This window comes from Parus major, chromosome 7 (assembly GCF_001522545.3).
Source record: "Parus major isolate Abel chromosome 7, Parus_major1.1, whole genome shotgun sequence".
NCBI classification, from domain to species: Eukaryota; Metazoa; Chordata; class Aves; order Passeriformes; family Paridae; genus Parus; species Parus major.
Window position 1 is genome coordinate 4,838,237 of NC_031776.1, and position 23,840 is coordinate 4,862,076.

The window sequence follows — 23,840 nt, forward strand, 5'->3', positions numbered from 1 at the left end:
TCTGAACATCTACAGGCTGTGCTTTTTAATAGGGTATCAATCCCCAGCCCTAGACATTCAATGTAAGCAGAAATCTTATGTGAAATGTATACCAAATGGCCTTTAACAAAACAAACTCTTGCAAATTTACTTTCTATCTGTTTTTCCCAATTAAGGTTACTGCATCCCTGTGAAAAGAAGTACATACTTTACTGTGAGGTACGAATTCCTCCATCATTTTCTTTAATGGGTTTTCATAATCCACAATCATCTGGCCAAGGCGTGGATATTCTCTGTCACTAAAAGCAAAAACAAACAATTCACTGAGGTAGCTGTTACTATCATTAACATTACACATGTCTTTTATACAATAAATTATTTACCTCGCTCCATGTGTCATTTCATGGGCATAGTTATACAATCCAATGATAGCCTTCCTTTCTTCAATTCGGGACAGCAGTATCATTAGAGTTGTGTAGGTTATAATCAAATCTAGGTAGTTCTTTGTTAAATCAAAATTTACAGTCTAGAAATGAGAACCAGTAAATTATAATTTAAAAACTTTTAGAAACAATCATAAAACATTTTTCCTTGCATTTCCATTTTCCTTACATTTCAGCATTTTTAAATACAATGGGCTGTCCTTTGAATAAAGTTCTTGTTCTGGTGGATTATGACTCTCCATAACCTTAATTTATTCATCAGATTCCCAGAACTGTTTGGACTCATGAAAGCAATTAAATTCTTCCAGGCTTAAGTGTCACAGATTACCTGACAAACAGGAAAACTTCTCTTGCTTACTAAGCAGTCAGCAGTGTGCCTGTGAACTGTATTTTAATAAGATCCTAATATAAAAGACTAGCACATATCCCACTGGCCTTGTAACATGATTCCACAGAACACATACCTGTTCCTTTTTCATATTAAGAATTTAAGTTGGCCAAATTTAGAATAATGACAAAAACTAACAAGGTGATGTTAAGAACATTAAGAAAGTTGAAACCAACAGGAAAAGGTGTTGGAGGATTTCTTTTGGGGGCTTTTTTCCTATGTTTGTTTATTGGTGTTTCTTTGTTTTGTTTTTTTAATTGGGTTTTTTTGGGGAGGGAGGTGGGGATGGTCGTTTTGTTTTTAAAATAAGACTTTTAGATGCTTTTGTAGTTGCTTTAGTCAACCCCAAAAGTGACCTCCTCACATAGCTTAGATGGACACCAGTAATAGTCTTGTCTTGTGAGTCCCACAAGGCATAAGTATACAGAATGCTATGAATGAACTTGCAGATGCAATAAATCAAAAATTACTGAAAAATTTTTATGTCTGGTAACAATACTGTTACTATTGACCATAAGAAGCCTACTGAGAAAGGTCTATCTCTCTATTATAAAAGTTAGGTGCACTGTTTTTATTTCTCTTGCATTTATAACTAGAGAGGTGATGTTTCTTGGACTAACAAAAGCAAGTTCTTCTCCCCACAGGACTCTGAATGGAAACATTTTTGAAAATTCAAACCTAGAAACTTACAATATCAAAGAAGACTTGGCAAACATCAATAGTGTTTAGCAGCTCACAGACATGGTCCTTGAAAAACAAAGGAACAACTTTAGTTTAAAAAGACATCATTAAATCACATTACTACAATTAGTGAGGGAGCTTCATTTTTTTTAATTTGAAGAACAGATCTTCAAGTTCAGCTATTTCATTAGTGTTATTTCATGAATAAAATTACAGAAACCTAATGTGACAGAACTTACACATTTGTAATACCTTACCTTAAATTCCATAACATCAACGAACGTGAAGTAGTATAATGCCAGGTTCTTCAAAATCTCTGATTTTTCTTTCTGGAGCTGAGCAAGCTGTTGCTAAAAGAGAAACATAAACATGCACACTGTTCTTAGAAGATCTTGAGAAGACTGCTGAAAAGTAATACCTGTGAAGCGCAGAGTAACCACCAGGCTATGCAAAGAAGCTGTAACATGGTTTGCTAAGACTGAGGTTCTGCATGTGTCAAATTCACACAGAGTTCTCAGCACTAATCATTTTAACAGCTGCCAACTACATTTTGAAGATAAAAGTTACATTAGTACCCATTAGTACCAGAGTTATATTGTTTAGCTCAGCTAGAGATGAAAATGGTAGTTAGGAAAAGTGTTATGTTATCATATGTATAATTCGCAAAAGCAGAACAGTACATGAGCACAAATCAATACGCCAAAACCAAAATAATTATGTTACTTGAGGTGGAAGAAAATAAGGTGGCAGGTTACAAACTTTACTGCAGAAAAACATTATGCTTTTAAATTCTGAACTTACCAAAAAGAATATCCAGGCAAAGCCACGTTAAGCATGCAAAATAAAATGTAGATACAAACATAAAATACAGTAACGGTTCTTTGACCAGTTCCATATAAACACAATAATACATTCAAACAAAAGCAACAAAATAAAGAAACATAAAAGAAGCAAAACACTAGCATTAGACACTTGTGGATAAAATGGAAGAGGCAAACGTGAATACAAAGGTAAAATAATTCACATGGACTTATTTTTTTATATATTTCAAACAGACAATGAAATACCATTTTTTAAAAACAATTTTCTGAAGGAATCAGATTGATCACTTAGACAATTAAGAACACAAAAAATCAGCTGTTAGTGAACAGCCATTCTGTTTATTTATGTATGACAGCCTCACAGCACTGCAAGTATCCAAATACTGAACTGGCAATATCCAGCTACAAATTATGTCTCCTTCCAGATACAGGAATTGGAATGAGTTAAAGAAGTCACAATAGGAAGAAGTGCCCTCCAAAAACCTGCAAGATTTTAAATTAAAGATGACCAAGTGAAATAACATCTTTTTCTCAACAAGAGCAATCATATATAAGAGAGATTAAAAAGTTGCTTCAAATCAATTAGCTTATCTTCACAAGAGGTTAGAACTGAGCATGTTTCTTCAGCTCGTTCTCTTTTATAAAGCTATGCTATGTATTCTCAGTTTTATGTAAAGCATCAAAATTTCTCTAATTGTAAAACTAACTGCCTGGATCAAAACTAGGTATCATATGTAAAATAAGATTAGCTTCTCTCCTCTGAATTTTTGGAGGTGATGGTGATTGTTTAGAAGTCTTGAGCCATAACACTTTCATTATTGCTGAGGAAGACAGGAATAGACAGTTATGAGCAAATCAGAACGGCTACATTATAAAATACTCCTGCCTGCTCTGAAACCTTTGCAAAGGATTGAACTCTGAATGCCTGCCTATATATTATTTAAGTCTCTTTCACACAGGCAACAACCAAGGCTTAATTGAAAGACATGCAAGTACATGTGTTTATTTTTCACCTTGTCCTGATAAATCTCACACACCAGGAAATAGATTACTTCCATTTCATCTGCTGCTGTACAAAAAAATCTTTGTTTTCAAATCCCACAACTTGTATTTTGATTCTCAGCATGAGGATTAAAGCTATACTATTTCCAGTATATAGCTTTAACTTAAACTGCCTTGAGCTCAGGAAAGGAAGCGTGCAGCATCATCAGGCACAGACTCCAGAGCTCCAGTACACCTCCAGACCAGCTTGTGCCTACACTTGGAACTGCTCCAGAGGAAAATCTGCTTTGTACTTTCAGGGCTGCTTCATCAGTCAACAGTTCTTACACAATGAAAATTCAGTTAAAGATGCATGGTTTTAACTTTGCACCCTGGTCCTAGCACTTCAAGCATTTTTGCCAGTTCGTAGAAGACTAAGCAGAAATAGAGGGTTTTTTTCTGTGCAACTAATACAAGTGTGAACCAGATGAATCTGAAAAGCCCTGTCACGAATTTTCAGGAAGGGATGACAGGGTGTGATCCACAATTAAGATTATTTCAAGTGCAGAGAAAAAACAAAAGCAGAACTCACTACCACTGCACACCCCCTTAACAACATTTTCTGCACTGCAATCCTAACTCATGGTAAGCAATGTGCAATGCTAAAGAAGACTCTCAAGATTATAGGTTGCTGTACACTACACCTATTTTTGGTATATCAAACAGCAACTGAATGTCCACTCCTGCAGGATGTTCAATTTCAAGCCACAATAAGTGAAATGGGGAGATGTGGCAAAAAGGGAGATGGTGTTGGGAACTCTGATTCCAAAAGAAGTAATAAATTTTCAGAAGTTCTGTGAAGCTTTACCGAGTACAGGGAGGTATTTGCCACACTAAGCTAAGGATTATGGAATCACTGCTGTGCATTCTTACCTTGTTACCTATATTCCCAGAAATATTCACACTTAAGTGATGTACACTTAAAGTGTAAGGTGATGTAAACTTAAGTACACTTAAAACTTTCCTAGAGAGTTGAGATGATCATTCTTTGAATGTTGAGTGTTGAAGGGGTCAGTAAACTTTTATTTAAAATAGTAGTACCGAAATAAAACAATATATAAACTGACTGTTATATCAGTATGGGGCAAATAGTTCAATTTATAGAGCACAGCCTGATCAGTGATGGTTGGAAGAATAGCTTACAAGGCATGCAGTGTCTTGGATGTTTATTTGATTTTTTTATCATTCAAGAATGTGGGTGTAGCTCTTTTCCATTACTAATTTCCTAACATCTGTTTAGAAGTTGCTGGTGCTATATTTGATTTGAGGCTTTTGTCCTTAGCCTGCAATTCATTATTGAAAGTTTCCAATAACCAACAAAAGTAGGTATATCCTAAAAAAGGATATACTGAAGAAATAAATCTTTAATCAAAAGATTATTTTTACTATAGCTGACTATGCCTTGTAGACTGGTTAGCTGTACATGGTTTATTTATTCTTAGAGAATTTGTACAAATTATACCAACAGTATTTTTGTTGAATGAGATGAATTAGATTTAAGAGCTATGAAAACCTGTAGCAATTTCAGCATAATATGACAAGATCAAAAAAACTCTCAAGTTTTTAATAATAATCTAAGATTATTTCCTTTGGCTATTAACAAAATAACACATCTCTTATCATGTTTGAATATTATTTATAAATAAGAGTGAAACTAACACTTTGTGAATATATTACCTACAGGAGAAGGAACTGATCTTTAGTTTGTGCCTTTCCTTCTTTATATTAAATCCCAAATACCCTTGCACAGTCAATTATGTAAACAGAGAAAGTACATTAGAAGAAGAAAAAAAAATCTGAAAATGTAAGACAACCTCACTTAAAGCTTATATGAACACAGTGGCTCAGAAAAGGGAGAAATGATGCAACCCTGACATATTAATCATGTGAATAAATACCAATTTAATACAGTGGCTCATGAAAAATACAAGACACAGAGTTCAGAGTGTCTTATGTGTATAAAAACAAAGGGTACCCCTAGTCCTGCATTTTTTTATTATGTTTAATTGACTGGTAGCAGCACTATGTGAATATATGTCTTATTTCATGATCTGCAAATACGCAGTAGGAAGGTGAATTTTCTGCTTTTTATATCAGTGTGATATTTTTTCCTGCAAGTCTGATCATTAAACACTTGTATATGTTTTATACAATCCAACACCATAGCTATTATCATGTCCTCAGCAAAAATACCATCAACTCAATCTTGCCAGCTGGAATAGAAGTCCCAAAAAGCAGTATTATAAATTCTGACTGTTAAATTTCTGGAGAGAGACGTAAATCATCACTGCCAGTATTCTTACTGTCATTTGTCATACTCACTATGCTTGTCACCTATAGAGTCTTTACACAAACATTAGAAAAACTCAATTAATTTGAACAAAGCTCTGTGCCTACAAAATCCATAGCAGAACAGCAGAGAAATACAAAAGCATTTAACAAAATGAAAAAAAAATAGTTTTAAATTCTGTAAATTAACTCCAGAATGATGGATGTGTCCTTGGTTTTCTTATTCCCAATTAAGAGCTATTTCTGAAGTACTGTGCTGCATATAAAAAGATAAAATAGAATATTTAACATGCTTAGTAATTAATGTATGTCTACCACAAGTTCTGTTTTCATTTGTTTTCAAGTTTCTAGCACTGAGTTAACTGTTTTGAAAAGGAAATAACCACCTGTGATGGTCCATAACTGTTACCATTCCCAGGGAATTAATAATGGAAGACAACTGGAGCAGGGAGGCTTCTCTTTAAAAACTGATCTACCTCTGAGCCATAAGAAACAGTTTCCCTATTCTCTCACCTTCATTTAAAATTTTTGCAATATTTTTACAATTCATACAATTTTTTGTATTTTTATATTTTTACATTTTTATATTTGAGTGCCGTCACAGTTGGAGTTTTGTTTTTGTTTGTTTTCTGGGTTTTTAAGGGCCAAGCTCTTAAACTATCAATCATTAAAGCAAAGAGAGTCTTACTGGATGAAGGAGAGGGTAAAGTGTTGCACACATTCACTCCTCTGCAGGCATTGCATACACCATGAAGCAACAAGCAAGGAAGATTGATTTACCTTAGCAACTGACTTGTATGGACTTACATGACTTACAGCAGCCTTCTGCAGTGATTTATTCCAAATAATGATAAAAAAATACAGCATTTAGATGCTATTCTAACTCAAATTCAGGCTCAGTCAAAGGCCAAACCAAGAAAATAAACTTTGTAGCTAACAACACTTACTATTTTGAAAAAATACTTTATATTATGAGAATTCTGTTTGGTGAAACAATTTGAAGAGATTTAAGGATCCCACATGACCTCTTAGAATTGCTATTAAAAAAATGGTCACTTGCAAATGACTGTTAGACTGAAAAACTTTATATACTATCTTCTGTTATATAGGATACATCATTTTAAGTCAGTCTTACACCTCTAACAATTGAAGACATCAGACATGTTACTGCATACAAAACCAGGACAGTAAGTATAGTAGTATCAGAGCAAGGCATTAGCTGAGCAATTTCAATTCTGAAGGACTTTTTAGTAAAAATGTAGATGAAATTTTATTATTTGCAGATATTTTGCATTTTCTCATGAAATAAACTATCAGTATATTCTATTCTCAAGCAGAAGACATCTTAACTGTTCATACAAAGATGAACAGAGTGTCCTGAATAATTGCTCATCATCTGACTTCACTCGTGCAGGGGGAACACCCATAACCTGACCTGCTGCCTCAGTGACTTCTGGAAAATTTATGTCTTTTGCAGTCCTTTACCACTATCAGCTCCCTGAACAAGAACAGAGCTGAAAAAGCAGCTGTGCATGGCACCCCCTTACCTGGAAAAGGTTTTAATCTTCATAGAAAAGGACAATTAAGTTTTCTGGTGGAATCTGGGGTTTTTTGCTTAAGCAAGATGTAAGTTATCTGAAAAGTCAAGTCTTCCATGCAAGAGATTTCACACTCCAGAAAGGTATAGAAAAATATTAACATTTATTGAATATGGAGATAATCTAAGTTAGATTTATGAAAACAGCTGTGATAGCTTTAATGACCGTATGATTTCCTCAAAAATAAATGACTAGTGAAAAGAGATTACCAATACATGAGACAACAGAGCTGAGACCTCAAAGTTATTTTTCCAGAGATGACAGTTTCTAAATTATCTTCACTAGTGTCATGAAAATTACAGTACTAAATGTTTCATTAGGAGCAAGCAAACAAATGCCATTTTCCTTGATGTACCATACCACTTGCAGGGGCCAAAAGAAAAAGCTTTGAAAAATCAGGTTATTATTTGTATTAAGTGTTTTGAAAAAGATTAACTACTTGAAGCACCTATCACAAATTAAAAATCATAAAGTTATAAAGTGTGGGTTTTCATTTTTTTAATAGAAGAAAGCATTTAATAAAAGCATGCATTGATGACTTCTAATAAGCTTTAGCCAAGGAGGTTCAGATGCCCTGTGCCACAACACCTCTCCCACATCCATCTAATTTGCTGCATAACCAACTTGTTATGAAGTGAAACTGTGAAAGACACAGGAGGCAAACCACACACCCACTGTGATCTAAAAGAGAAAAGGCAAAAATGCAAAAAGTAAAATTAACTAATTCAAGATCCTGACCCTGGTAGACTACAAATGCTCACACTCCTTGTCCTCTGCTCTCTCAAGTGTTCTTATTTCCAGTCCCCACGGACACAATGCAACAGAAATTTAGTCAATACAAAGCACAAATTGAATTGATGTGAACAATACTGAGAACACACCTACTAGATGATGAAGACAAGCATTATCTGTAAAGCAGATCTTTACCTCACTAACCATACCCTTATAAACTTCAAAGTGATGCTTCACTGTTCTGCTTTGTGCCAAGCAATGACTGAACCTCAATTTTTCCATGAGACATGTAAAAATAAAAGTTTTTCTACAAGGAAATTGCTGAGGAACAAACCATGAAAAACATATCTTCAAGAAAGAAGGCAGATATTCTCACTACTTGTCATATATGATGTTTGGGAAAGCAGAAAGGGGGCTACAACTTCATGATACAAAGACATGGAGCTTTATCTGCACAGGCAGCAGATTTATCAAGTCCTACTCACAAAAAAAAAAAAATAAAAAAATTCCTGTCCTTTGTCTCTGTATCTTCAGTTCCCCACTGTGAAGTATATTATTCTGGTTTTAAAAGGCATTGACTGAAAACAGAGCAACTTTTAGGTTCTTTAACACTGTTTTTGAGTTCAGTATGTTCTCTTTCAATTTCTCTGTGACAAGAACCTCACCTGTACACCCTTTCAAGAGGAAGAAGTCTAAATAGCTGTCAGAAAAATCAGGCTGCTTCTGCATCCCTTACTTTGGAACTTTCCTTCTGAAGTTAGGCCAGGAAATTCAGTAACAATAAATGCTATTCTGAGTCAATACAAGCACAGATCTGACCAAGAACAATGGTGCTATAAAGTTTTTGAAAGCCTAATGCAGTTTAGAAGTTGTTTTCAAAACAAAGCTTTACTCAATTTGAAATAATTAGAAATAGTAAAGCTCCCCCAAACACAGGAGAAACTTTCCTTTCAAACAGGACTCTATCTATCTCTCTTGTTTCTCACTTTCTAAATCATTCCAGATTTTGTTTATATACATTCCTTCCTTTGCAGGTTATTTCATACAGTGCACAGCAATACTACCTTGGTGGTCTGTTTCTTTAACAGTTTAAGAGCCTGCAGAAATTCAAGATTATGTGATTCACAATGGTTATGGGAAAAGAAAGGGCAAGTGTAAGACATCACAGACTGCCCTCAAACAATGGGAGAGAGAGAGATATGAACTGGTAAGGTGCAGAGTTATCAATAATTAATCCTTTGGAAGATAAACTACTCCATTTAACTTTCCAGCCTGGTCAGCAAGGATTTATCAGCCACTTCACTGTTTGAACTGTCCACAAACTCTCACTCTCAGTACAATACTGAAAATCAGCAACTGTCAGACATTGCTCTGACGACTCAGCATGTCAAACACTGAAGGAAGAACAAAACCAGGAACTCTGTTTTCTGTGGATAAAGATGTAAGATATCAATAGCAAATATAACAGAATTACTTGTTTCAACAGAATGAAAATCCATGCCTTTCAGGATCATCTGATTATAGCAAACACTGCTCATCCTCTTCAATAAAACGTGTGGCTCATTTTTAAGTATTGTAAATGACAATACTTGAGAAAAAAACAGCTAAAATAGGTCCAAAAATATTTAAAAAGCTGGCACTGTCTTTTCTCTAAAACTGAATGCAAGCTTGATCAGCACCATCACCTACTGACATGTTAAAAGCATAGGTACACAGTGCTAGGCAGTAGCAACTGCTGCACTCGAGCATACAAAATCCAAAACCCTTTCCTGAAAGGGTGTCCTGGAATTTTCACTGCTAAGAGGAAACACAATTTATGACTTCTTAGCTATTTCCACTTTGGTAATCCTTTGTGATATTTCTTTAATCAATCACCCTTTTTTTCTTTTGGGAGTGACAACACTCTATGGGAAACATCTGTAAATGCAAAATGCCGTCAGCTCTGATTACAGGACAGAAAGCCCAGCTGCCTATTGCTAGAGCTCAAAATCCTACTTTAAAACATGCTCAAAACCACTCAAATGTGGGTAGGCTTTTGTCAACTCTGCTTAATAAACACAGGCCTGGCTGGCTCATACTAAATAAATACACAGCAGTGACAAAACATTATGTGTGTCCTATTTTAGAAACTCTGATGGTCAAAACATAGCAAGTTTTCTTTGATCTCTTTCCATAAACTTCACAGCACCAAATCCTTAAATATCTATCATTAGTTAAACTCCAAATTCATAATCAATAACTGGAAGACATTTAAAGCATACATACAACTGCAGTAAGAAAACTTTATGTATATTATCTTTTAATAGTTGATCTGCCACCCAAGCTTAGAGAATACAGAAGCATTTATCAACAGTAATTTAGCAGATTTACTATTTTTACATAAATTTCTATATTTGCTACTAACACAATCAAATACAAAGATGAGCAATATTAAAGAGTACAAAGCATGTACAAGTTTTAAAGTAAAAAAGCACGTTGTTAATGGAATTGTTTCCTCCATAAGGTAAAGTTTTTTTCTGGTTCCTTTTGATTTTTCCCTATTGATATTATTTGAGACATTACATACAAATTTGAGATGGCACTGTAAAAGAAACTAATTATTCTCATTGCTGTCACCACTACCATTCTACAGAAACCTGAATGCTTAAAGCAAGCCTAAATCTCCCAAGCACACAGGCAAGCTCTTGCATGAAGGGAACATGCAAACCCAACACCTACCTCCACTTTCCACCTTTGGAAAGAAATACAAGCAGGTAAAACAAACATCTTAAGGACCCTTATCTTTCAAATTGAAACAGGGAAACAAGTGTACATCACCTGTCAAAATGCCTGCCTCTAGCCTAATAATAACTAAAAAAAGGCTTCAAAGTCAAATTCAGCAATACTGAGTCACTCAAAGGTAAAACATAATTTACTTCTGCAACTGAACTCCCTATATGAGGAGGAAACAATTATATTTCCATATGTTTGTATTTCACAATGTTTCTCCATATGGACTAAAGCATTCTTTATTCCCCCAGGGACTGACTCCAGAGGCAAGGGTACCTGTAAAGTACAAACACTTCTTCCCACCTTGCAGCCAGGTGTTTTTTACTGATCTGCTGGTTAGGACACATCACAAATAAAGTTATGCAACTTTCATCTTCTGCAATCAGTCTGGTCACCAGGAATTTTTCCTATTAAAGAAAGGCATGATTTTTCCAAAGATTTCTTCCCATTGACAATTCTTTGAAATGGAATAGAAGAAAGCAGGCAAAAAGAAAACCAGAAAGAGTCCTATCCTAACAAAACCCATCCAGAATTACAGTACAATATTCTCTCTTTAAAGACAGTTTCTTCTCAAGTATCCTGTCAGACATTTGAATCAACAACTATATTCCAACTGCAACTGTCAGCATCAGATGCTTTATAAGAAAATGTAAACCTCTCAGACTGTGCTGAAAGAGTAGTGAGAAAAAAAGTTATACAGTCATTTGATTACTTACGTTGTTGTTGCGTGTTTCTACTGCTGGAAACTTCCTGACTATGAATTTGACAGCAGATTCCAGGTTTTTGTCAATAAGATAGGATGGTTTGGCTTTGGGGTCACCACATGCCTATAAAAAAATACAATACAAAATGAAGTAGAAACACAATCATCCATATAAAGCTAAGTGATAGTTGCAAATCTGAAGACAAACTAGAAAGATTCCTCTTTTTGTTTGTTTGCTTTTAGTGAGCAGGTGATAAAATGAAAGGCAAAAGTGCAGGGACTGTCACAGCTGAAATATGCAATGGGAAACAGTACAGAGATGCTCTTCTACTGAAAAAGATGCATGGAAGTATCAAAGCAGTTAGTGCAGAACAGCAGTGAGGGAAAAAACTCAGTCCTAAAAGAAGGAGAAAAAAAAAATGTTTCCTTTTAATGCTATTCCTGGTTTGAGGTAGTATTGTATTCATCTGGAGTTAACAAACTGTTAGAAAACTCAATCATGTCATCATCTGTGGAGGACAGTGCTGGGCACATTAAATGATTAAACTATCCTTTGTGAAACAAAACTAAACACCCCACCACCAATCTGCATTTAATTCTTTTTCCAATTGTTAACTGTAAGACAATTTTCCATCCCACAATCAAACCACCAATATTTGCCTAGCATAGTCTATTTCCTTAACTAGGAACTGAAGTTTTACTCGTGTTCTTTATTCCTAAAGCAGCATAGGCTGAGCTTTGAAAGCAGCAGTCAAAAAGTTACGCTAAATTTTGATGTGAAGTCGCGACTGTTAGGTCTCTTAAATAACTTAGGTAGATGGATCAGAACAGCTTCTCTGGACAGACACCTGAGGAAGCACCTACTGTTGCCAGCTACAGTGCATGCTGTCACACACTACTTCTCTGCTACTCTGGCTAGTGAGCCATGCGATACCATCTCATTTGGAGTAACATACTAAAAGCAGCATTACTTACATGACAAAATATGCGCTCAAACTGCATTTCTCTCAAATATTCATTTAGTTTTATTTTCCTCAGAGGGGTTTGCAAAGGAGTTTCACGTCTCATGCAAAACTAAATTACATGCTAGGCGTTTCTACGCAACAGAGTGAACTCGAATGGCAACTCATTTAAAAACTTTTCCACATTGATTTCTATGACCGAGCTGTGGACTGTAGAGACAGAAGTCATGGAGTATGAGACCGATTCTGAAAGCGGGCAAAGGGAAGGTGAAAAGCTTTGCAAACCTTCCAAACTTGTCCTTGCTGGGAAAGCAGTGTAATAAAAAGAGAGAAAAATTACATATAAACAAATTACTCTTAAATTCTAAAGTATTACATTTATGTGAACTAATACACTAATACCTACATCCAAGAGAACATTACAACCATCTGTTACTCTAGTCAGCACACTTTCTACTGGACGTTGATTATTCTAATACTCACAAACAACTTTACACTTATTTATTAGAATTTTACTATTGTGCAAAGCACTGTGAATATACTGAGACATGTAACTACTAATAGTACTTCCAAACTAAGTTCAGGTAGAGAGGGAAAAAAGTTAACAAACATCACATGCAACTACAGGGGGAAAAAGGAGAGACACTCAGTGAAGTTTTACATACCTGAAAAAGAAACGGTAGCCAAGAAAAAAAAACAACAAAAGAGTCATTATTGAAAGTTTCTAAAACACCTACTAGTAGTACATGACCATCATGATGTATACTCATGTACTATTCTGATATCAAAATGCTCATATTTGCTAAATTTCCCACAAAGGTACTAAACTTTATTACAGCATCATATCTATAATACAAGAGGAATTTATAATAAAAATAAATTCAGCAACATCCACAATATGTAAGATATTAAACTGTTGCTTCAATCTCCTTGGAGCAGCAAACCATACATGCCAATAAAAAGCTATTCTGTACACACCTTAAAGTCTATACAATTCAAAATTACAAACTATACTGTAAATAGGCATTACATATTAAGCATAGAGATTCAAATTTATGAAGTTTTAATTAAATCCGTGTCATGGGTGTCAGAACCTTTATGAAATTATTTCAATTTGTTGTTCTTGCTGCAAAACATGTAACTTTCTCTACTAGAAGGATAACTAAGAAAACAAGTTAACTGACACGTATTCATGACCTGTGTGCTGTTACTACCCTGTTAAATTTCAATATGGTTGCTGTTATGTAGGAGACAAGAAATCTGCCACTGTTGACTTCATAAATTTTTCAGTCTGAATTCAAACACTCCTTCCACGTACACTCCTTATTTTTCCTAGAAACAGATGTTTTCCATCCTATAAATCAGCTCTTCAAAATGTTTACTAAAACTTATGTTCTACCCATGCCCTTACATACACTCTCACAAGGAAACAGAGATCTGAAAACATCAACATGCACATCCTCCTGAGACTTCAGGAACTCAGCCCCCAGAAAAGACAAGTGTTATGCTCAGTCTAACTGGCAATCCTCTCAATACATGTGAAAATGTTCCTTCTTTGCTTCTTCCCATTGTTTGTTAGCTGACATCATACTTGAAGCAACTGTAACTCTTCCTACTAATAAACAACACTAGACTGGCCTATAATAAGAAAATTCTTATTTGCTGAAAGCATCCCTCACACACACCACCACAATTCCAGCTTCTAGAAAGCTGTACAAGCCTACCTAGATTGAACTGAGAGGACAACAGAAGTCACTGAATGAGTGGGTCAGTGCTTTTTCCTTCACTCTCCCATGTTCCACGGCAGCTCAGCTCCTTTATAAGAACTGGTATTAACAGATTACTAGCTGTTGTTGCATCAGTAGTTTTCATCCATACAATTACCTGCATTCAGCATCACAGGTAAAACAGTCTCCATAAGTTAAACCTCTCCCAAAACTGTGAACAGAATTCAAACTCCCTATAGTTTACTCTACAAAGCATAAAAGAATGAACATACAAACCCCAATCCTAGCACTTTTGCACAAACATGAAAGTGTGGTAAGACACATAAACAGGATTTTGCTCTAAAAAGAACAGTATTTTGAACAATTTAGGGCAATAGCTTTAGAATGTAGGTAAGAAATTTAGTTTTTGCTTTTAATAGTTGTATTAGTCAATACAAAATCTATAATGGGTAGGAACATTGTGGTAGAACATACAAAGGCCACTTGCTCATATACAGCTCTCCAGTATTCACACAATTCTGAGCACCAGCCAAAACCAGGACCCTTTCTCAGCCTCAGACAGCACTTTTTTACCTCCATGTGGATTGAATAACCATTCCTCAATTCATTTTTTATTAGGAAAAAACCCATAACCCAGAATTACTACAATTTTGAGCATTAAAAAGTTAATAAAAATTAAAATTCACAAATTTAAAATGGTCTTACTAGTGCAGCATTCACAGAATACAGTTCTGAAGCCATGGGATCCCAGTTGCTTCAGCCCCAAAATATTATACTCAAAGAATCTCACAGCAGTCAACTCTGAATTCCTTTGTATATTACTAAACAGCTGATAAACAGCTATGCTGAAAAAGATCATGCAAAGTTATGGTTAGAAACTAATCTACATAATTTAAACAAAATTTTAATGGACTCAGATGCTGGATTTCCTTCAAATTACACAGCACTTCTTTTCACAGATCTTTAGAATAGTACCCTGCTATTATAAGCTCTCAACTAACTAAAGTCATTCTGCACACCATTCTGTGCAACTACCAACAAGAAAAATATCATTTCTATAGCTAAGAAGTTCACTATTCACAATACTGATTTACTATCATATGCAGTTACCAAGCTTCAGAGAGATCAGACTACATGCAATGTTTGCATATGCTTCACTAGGCCATGTGTTTGAATTAAAGCAGTATTTTCCTGCCTACCCTAGTGAGGTAAATAATTATATTATTATTAAACAAAATTCAGATTCTCTTCCTCACTTGGTGCTATTAGGTTCTCCTATACTAATTTCACTTTAAAAATTAAGAATACTACACATCTATACCTTCTAAGTTGTATTCATTCAGAAGCAGCCAACAAGAAAACAGTCAACCACAAAAATCTGCTTAAGGTCTACATCTAAGATAAGTGGCCTCTAAACAGGAAAACAGAATCCAGTTCAACTGCCTTTGGCCCACAATACACCAGCATTAATATGCAGCAAAGAGACCTTTTGCCCCAATACTGTTACAGCTCTCACTGCAAAAACCTAAGTGTAACAATGTACTTCCTACTTGAGGGCAAAGGATTTTGAAGGAGAAGGGAAAAAAACATCAATCAACAAAATTACTATATACTTGCAGCTGAAGTGGAATGAATTAAAGGAAGTTTATGTTCAGGCACAATCACTGTCAGTAGTCAGTGCCCCAAACTTGCATTTAAAAGCCCTGAACTTCGCTCATGCCATTCATTCACATCAACCTGTTATGTGCCCTTGAATAAGAACACTGGGAAGTATCAGCTGAATACATGGCTTAGGATGATAAAAAAATAAAGCCTAAATATTTACTGTATTATGGTAAGACCTATTATTTATTTTCTTTTGTTGTTGCTAAACCCAACCTATTCCAAATCAGCAGCAGGGCTGTCTCCCAATAAAAGAGAAACAGGGCCATTTGAACTAAAATTTGGGATTTTCATCCCCCAAACCTCCTACATTAGCAGATTAGCATAAACCATACTTTGTAGCAATTTAATGTGTTTATTACCTCAAGAGATCTTGATTTGCTGTTACTGCATAGTTGAGATAAAACACTGCTAAGCACAGTTCCACTTGATTGTGACAACATACACTGAAATAACCTCAGTCAACAAATCACTTCACCTTTAAGTTTCATTTACAAATCAATCTGCACTAAAAAAACTCTGTGAATTTTACAAGGAAATTGATGAGATTTCAATGACAGTAAAAACTATGCCATTCCCCAAGTTAGTAACTTAGATTAGTAAATGGAAATACTTTCAGGATGCCTCAGACTCAAAAACAGGAATAGCTCTTGTATGTCCCATTTACAGTTTACTACAACACTTTCTTTTGATAGGCCAGAAAGGCAGGCACAGTAAAACTGTTCTTCTCTTGTAAGAGCTGCTGGCATTAAAGACTTCATGCTAAGACATATCTCTAAGTTTGCATGTCTGGTTTCCAGCTGCACATCCTGTAAATTATACTAAATATAAAAATTAAAAAAACATTCAAAGAAATACTTTCACCATTAATTATATTCTTGCAAGATAAAACCTATTATATACTCTTTGTTTCTGCCATGCATTTAAAACAATTAAGATTATGAACTCACAATCTCCAATTCTGAAAAAGCAAAAGTACTGAGAAGGAAAGTGAGAGGAATAAACAATAAAGAGCTGCTTTGAATAGTGATTCACACTACATTTGCTTTAATATCTCTGATTAAGCCTACAACTGCTTGCCTGTATTTTAGTTTGTGGAAGCCATTATTAAACATGCTGGTCCTAGATAAGTTTTGTGAATAAAGCCTTGTCTCTTTTAAAGTTTATCCAACAAGATGCATGAATTAGTTGGTCACACATGGACAAATTACTAGAATATAGTTTAATTCTTTTGATGGCTAAAATTTAACTGTCCTACACCAGTATAGCTAGGGTGACCTAGTACTAAGTAAATTACATTACTTACGGTTGTAGTTACATAAATGATACTTGATGAAAGGCAAAACCTGTATAGAAATTATGCTAATAATTTCAGCCAAGTCTCTATGTAAATACTTTATGAAGATTTTCTAAAGACCTTGGACATATCCAAAGTATGGCACAAAATTATTAAAAATGTAACAGCTGTTGCACTTTTTATTTACTAGGGTTCCAAATCTGAAAGATTATGTACCTTCATATCAATTCAAAATTGCAATTAAAGGTGTTAGTGTCAGTCCAGTGTTTCCTAGATCTAAGCAAGACATCTTCCCAGCGTTTACCCATTATTTGGTATACACCAAGTATACACCTTACTTTAAATCCTAGTGTATCACTACTCAGAAATTCAACTAAGTAAAATGTAAATCCCTGTGAAATCAGAAGAAAAGGCTAGAAAGGGTCACAAGAAATTGCCTACCTAGCTCTCCTTTTCCAAGGCAGAATCAACTGTATCTGTGTTGCTCCTGGGATACGTCTGCCAAATCTTTACTTACAGGTCTTGAACAGGCTACATTCAAAAACATTCTCAAAGTCTCTTCAAATATTAAAGTCACTTTTCCAATATTTAACTTAATCCATCACTTCTTGATCTCTGGTGGTCATACTGGATGGCACAAACTATTCCCCATCTCTCTACTGCAGTCCTAAATACTTACAAATTTGTATTACTTATAAGCTGACTTGAAAAAACATTCCCATTTTTTTAACTGGTGCAATTTTCTGCACCACTTGTCCTTATTATTCTGCTCAGAACTTTCTCCATTTTGTCCACATCTTCCTTGAAAAGAGTGGTCAATCAAATATGTTTTCAATGAATCTCAATGAAGGAGATGCAGAGCAAAAGGACTACTTTCCCCTCCGATTATCTTACTCACACATTTTATAACCTCATGTCATCCCTGATTTTTTGCAGCAAAACTTACCTGGCTCTTGTTTGCCCTGGAATGTCCCTAACCTTTCCCAGCTATTTTCTCCAGACTTGATAACTCATTACTTCTCGTTTTGTCCTTTAAATTCCACTAAGCACAAAATAGCTTATAATCATACTTGCTCAGCTACCTCCAAGCCTGTTAGACCATACCTACAATTTCTAAGCTCAAGCTGAATTTCAATTAGATTCTGTAGCCTGTCCCAGTTTCCTATGTATAAATTTATTAAGCACACTGTAGCCATCATTTAGGTTGTTGAAGCAAAAAGTGACTGGAACCAGAGGTAACACATACCCCAACAAGAGCCCCATCTGACAATGAAGTCTTCACAATCACTCCCTAATATGGTGATCCATCTGCTTTCATCATTACAACTTAAGGCAGACTGTACTTCCTTAGATTGTTCATGAGAACAAACAGATGAGGTCATGTCAGCAGCCTTGCTAAAGTCAACATGTAAAGTATCTTCTAAGCTGTCCATACTACAGTGACCCATCACCTTGTGAATGAATGAAATGTGCCGGGTTTGACACTATTTGTACAATGATAAATTCACATTGTCCTCTTGTGTTTGCAGCACCTGTTTATGGACTTGATTCTATTAATCAAATACGGGGCAAGTGAAACACAAAGGATTAAAAAAAAAATTAAGAGAAGTTTCACTGCCACAAAATGTTTCCTCAATGTAGTTTATAAAATAACATCTTAAAAGGAAGCAAGGCAATGGGAAACCCTTGTCTATTCTGAACCTCAAATGAAAATTGTTATTGCTTTTTAGGTGTATCTCCTCTGCACACAACTTTAAAAATCTCTTGCAACTCAAACTGGATTTGGTTTTGTGCTAGCACAAAATGAACAGTGACTGTGGGAGGCAAGGTAACTTGTATTTGTAAGCCAAGAAACAAAGCAAGATAATTCTGGGCATCTATTTTTTGATGCAAAAGTAAAAGCCCATTCTATATATTTTAGAAAAAATCATGAGACATTTTTATTTTATTACAAAGTTTTCTGTTTCTTTACAAATTTAATTGCTTTTCTGAATGGAAAAAAAACCCAAAACCCAGTATGATACAGTATCACTAGCTGGTATTTGCTTCCTGACCAAAGAAATTTATTTTTTATTGCCAGCACTGTGACTTTGTTTGGGGCTTCCTCCTCTGCTTATCAATAAGATGGTACTATAAGCCATTCCTTCAAGATCACAGACACAAACATATACTGCCATTTTAACCTTTAAAGAACTGCTGACATCTGTGGAAGCAATACTGCCCCACCCTGAGAAACTTCCCAGTGACCTGGAGACATTACCTGACATTATCTGTTCAACACCAGCCTTACAATTCAAAACTAAATTATTGGTGAGCTTTTCCTCTCAGCTCAAAGGTCTGCACTCCAGCACAGAGCTCTGTGTCCAAAGGGTGATCTAATTCTACACCATTCCAAACTTCAGAGCTCTGCAGATTGGAAACTTCCCCATGTTTTTCCAGTCACCTAAAATCTCTTCCACTGTTTCCTGAAGAATCTCTCAAGTGCCTGAGCAAAGCTCTACACTTAATTGACTGGTTCTATTAATAAAACAATCAACTAGCTTTTACAACTTTTAAATATAAGTAGTAGCATCCTCAAGATAGGTAAAAATCCAGTATTTCCACTATTACATCTTTAAAGAAAATATAAAGTCAGCTAAAGCTTCTGCAGTTATTAAGTTCCCTATCTATGACTTCAGTTTGATTATGCAGTTCATATCTAAGAATTGGTTTAAGAGTCTCATTTTTCAGATACTATGTAATCAAATCAGGAAACTCAAAAGAATTTGTTTTGTTAATGACATTTTAAAATATCTTGTGAACAAAAGTAAAACCTATACTGTAAAGAACAACAGAATTCTGCTAGCAAAGCAATTCATGCTAAATAACAGACTCATCATGTTTGATTAACATATACTCTAAATAATTCAAAACTTTGACTTTCATCCCTACAGTCCTGTTGACTGTAGTACTGCTTCAACACTCATCAAAATCACACCCCCTTGATTTGCTGTGGCTAAATCTCTACTGCAGGTATTTCAAGATCAAATCTCTTACTGTAAACACATCCTGGTATCCAAGGGCTTTATAAACAAAAGACAGGCCCACAAAAAAGATTATTCTCTGCTGCCACCACTCTCAAGCAAAACAGTTGACAGTAATGGTAGCATTTACACAAACCTTACCAACACAAGACTTGGTCTGCTCTGGAAGGTAACCATGAAATCCAAGCTTCATCTGAGCCAGGATGGCATGAAAAATACCTGCTGTCTTTGATTTATAGAAGTGTAGTTGTAAGCAAGTAACAACAAAAGTTACAGAGAGATAACTGTGATTAAATTCTTTAAAAACAGAAGGAAGAAACCAAGAGAGAAACCACAAGGCTAAGATTTCCAAGTTCAGTACTAATACTGATCCCAATGCAAAGGACAGCTGAAAGTAGCAAGAGAGCCATCCTTCAAACTAACAACAGCAACAAAAAAATCCACCTCCTTACAGGGTGGAAATATAAATTTTGTCTCATCATCCACTATTACCTTAGTAACTTCACTTTTCCTAATTTCCATGTCATGCTCAGAGACAAAAAAAAACATCCAGTCAGATACTCTGTTTTAAAAACAACAAACTTTTAACTGTTTCTAAAGACAACAGTGGCACAGAAGGTCATTAAACAAGAAACTATGAACAATTATCAGCTATAAGCACAACAGCAACAAAACTGACTTTTGTATAGGAAGATGAAATATAAAGAATCATTGTTTCTAACTGCTTTTAACAACTGCGATTCTTTGGGAACTAAGATTTTCCTGCTTTGTTTCTAACAGTTAAGAAAATTCTTAATCCTTGAAAATCTGTACTCTCTAGACAGCATCTACAGCAATCTCTGCTGTTGCTACATACATTTCAATCTCTCACTTCCTCTTATTAAAAAGAAGTCGTAACCATTTCCTTTAACCGCAAACCCACATATTGTGTGGTTTTCTAGTAGCTTCAGTTTTACTATCATCTTCAGCAGAGGTAGCTATGACAGAATCTTAAACAGCAGCTTTGGAATTGACAGCTTAAAGAGAGAAAAAAAAAAGGAATAAACAAAACTAAAGTGTTCCAAGCAGTCAGCGATGCTGCAGCTGGGCTGAAGAGAGACTCACAATGAAATACAATAATCAATCCCAAGATTTCTGGGCTCACTATCTGAGCTAGCCAGTTCCCCCTGTCAAGCAGTACTGACTGCAGCTGAAGAAAACTACTATTTGAATTCACAAATCACTACATGACTCCACAAGAGTTGTTCCTGGGACATCTCCATATTTGCAAAACTACACATGACACAATAATCAAGCCACTTGGTCATGCCTACTCTCTCTCTCTGTATGCAAGACCTAGCAATTTTGGACTTGGTTCTTGGCATTTGCAGGAAAAAGTGGTGTCACCTCCAGTGCTGATGCTCCCCTACAGAGAACCTGTCCACCTGCATCACTTCTTAGACATGAGTAACAGCAGAGGCCACCACCATATGGGACAACACAGGCAGGACTCTGCCATCCAACAGTGCCAAGTAAAAACACGTCTGTAGGCACTGGGCCATCTAACAGGAGTAAATGTCCCTGTATCAGAACACTGGGAATGAAAACAGAGCCCAGACTCACAGTGGCTAAGGCAGAGCTATCAAGACCAGGTTTAATTTCTCCAGTTCTGTTTCCTGCCCCACAAAGCGGGGCTGTGGCCAAGAGAAATTCCCCTTGCTCATTTTTCATCTGGGATATTTCTCTCAAAGTGCAACAAGAAGACACATAAACAACTTCCTCGTTTTGATGGTTTTACCCATAAATTTTGATTTTCTGTTTCTTAGAGGTATAATTATACTGTTATCATTATTAAACTGAAGTGATTTTGTAATGTACAAAACTACAGGCTAAAAGGAACCTTTCAGAAAGACCAGAATTTGCAATCATCCAGTTAGAATGCCTTATTTGTGACAGTGAAGATTTGCAGAAACACTCAAGTGCATATTAAATAGTGAAATGGCTTTGGATGAACGCTGACTTCTAAATACTTCAATCACTTGGTTTGTTGGGTTTTTCCCCCTGAAAAAACACCTTAATTAAAATCAACACTGCACTTGATAGTCCTTACTTCTTCTGGTCTCCCATATGAGCAAAAAAACTTTGACAAAACACATCCTTTACCTTGGATTACTCAGGCAGGGTCACTCCTGACAGAAACCTGGATCCAGAAGTCAGAGGACCAAGTAAGCACCTAGAACTGTAAAACTCCCTTTGCCATTGCAGCTGAACCCAGCATGGGAACAGCGCTGAAATTTTAATGTGCTGAACCCACAAAGGTGTACTCGCTGCTCTTAGGTAATAACTAGTATCCTCCTTGAAATAAGAAAAACCTCTCAAATAACTGTGTTCAAGGCAAAGCAATAAAATCCTAACTAGTATTCCTTACTGGAAGTGTGTGAGGGGCCATATATTTTCAGACGACGTAGCACTCCTTAGGAAAATGAAGCTGGGAAGGATACAAGCACCCAGTGCAGGGCTTGGAACTAGATGATCTTCAAGGTCTCCTTCCAACCAAAATCATTTTATGATTCTGTAGCCATGAACTACATTCTTCCCTACAGGAAAGCACAGCGATTACTACCTCCAGAAGAGAAATTAACCGAGCACGAAGGCGTGACCCATCCTTCTCTCAACACCCAGACCTACGGCTTCCTGCACCGCCGAGCCACCCCACCCAGGCCAACACCGACCAACTTCCAGCCGGGGAGCTGCTCCAGCAGCCGCGGCAGCTCCAAGCGCCCGCTCCATCTCACGCCGGGAGCTGCTAAGCAACCGCGCGCCTCGAACATATCGAAATTAAACTTACTAATTTTACCCCAAACCCCTTTTTCCGTACGGTAGCGACAGCTTTTGGCGTGGGAAAAGCCCCGCGGCGCTGCCCACTCGCGGCTCGTGTGAGTCACGCACGGCAGCGGGGCGGCAGCGGCTCCGAGGGCTGCGCCGGGACCAGGCCCCGCTCCTTGCGGGCACCGCCAGGATCGGCCCGGCCTCCTCCATTCCTTCATCCTTCTCTCCCGGTATCGATGCGGCGGCCGCACGAAAGCCCAGGCCCCCCCCGCTTTCCCGGGCCAGGCGGCGGCGGCGCGGCTCCCGCCCAGCCTCCCGGGCCCCGCCGCTAGGCCGCAGCGCAGCCGGCACCGCCGCAAGCCCAGCGGAGCGCCAGCCCGAGCGGCGCTGAGGATCTCGCCGGGGCGGCTCCCCTTCACCACCCCCCCCCTCTCCGCCGGGGCCCCCCGCACCTTCTTGATGTTGTAGAGCCGGGTGAGCATGCCGACGCCGCGGTCGTTAAGGATGGTGAGCTTCTCCGCCAGCTTCTGCTGGCTGGGCTGCAGAACGGACCGCGACATTGTGGCCCGCCCCTGCCCCCACCGCCGCTCACAGCCCCGCGGCCGCCGGCCTGGCCCGGCCCGGCGCTTCCTCCCCGGCTGGCCCGGCGCTCGGTGCCTCCGCGGGGCGTGGGCACGGCTCACGTGGGGCGGCGCTCGGGCTCCCCCGGCGGGCGGGCGGCGGAAGCGGCCCGCGCTGAGCTCTCCCCGGTTCCCGCAGGTTCGGGCGAGCTGAAGGGGCTGTGAGGGGGTTTCGGGTAGAACCCCGAGGTGTGCTTCGAAACGATGATGGACGCCCATTTTTCTTCACTGTTTACAGCGAATAAGGTTGTGGATGCCCGCTCCCGGGAGGTGTTAGCTGGATGGAGCTTTGAGCAA

General features: G+C 37.2%; 1 protein-coding gene across 5 annotated transcripts in view; it reads right to left on the reverse strand.

The window, feature by feature from the left end:
• The window catches only part of NCKAP1 (NCK associated protein 1), a 57,309-nt gene extending 33,776 nt beyond the window's left edge, over nucleotides 1-23,533 (reverse strand). Inside the window, exons 1-7 of one of the 5 annotated variants that reach the window (XM_015634802.3) lie at nucleotides 23,376-23,533; nucleotides 12,692-12,709; nucleotides 11,458-11,568; nucleotides 1,749-1,835; nucleotides 1,501-1,557; nucleotides 363-505; nucleotides 188-278 (exon numbers count right to left, since the gene is read on the reverse strand). In XM_015634802.3, coding sequence (XP_015490288.1) covers nucleotides 188-278; nucleotides 363-505; nucleotides 1,501-1,557; nucleotides 1,749-1,835; nucleotides 11,458-11,568; nucleotides 12,692-12,709; nucleotides 23,376-23,483 — 615 coding nt within the window. In that variant the 5' untranslated portion in view covers nucleotides 23,484-23,533. Of the gene's footprint in view, nucleotides 1-187; nucleotides 279-362; nucleotides 506-1,500; nucleotides 1,558-1,748; nucleotides 1,842-11,457; nucleotides 11,569-12,691; nucleotides 12,710-22,522; nucleotides 22,559-23,375 lie in introns of those variants that run through there. The other 4 variants (XM_015634801.3, XM_015634805.2, XM_015634804.2 and 1 more) reach the window with 4 other exon arrangements.
• Between the last annotated feature and the right edge of the window lie 307 nt (nucleotides 23,534-23,840).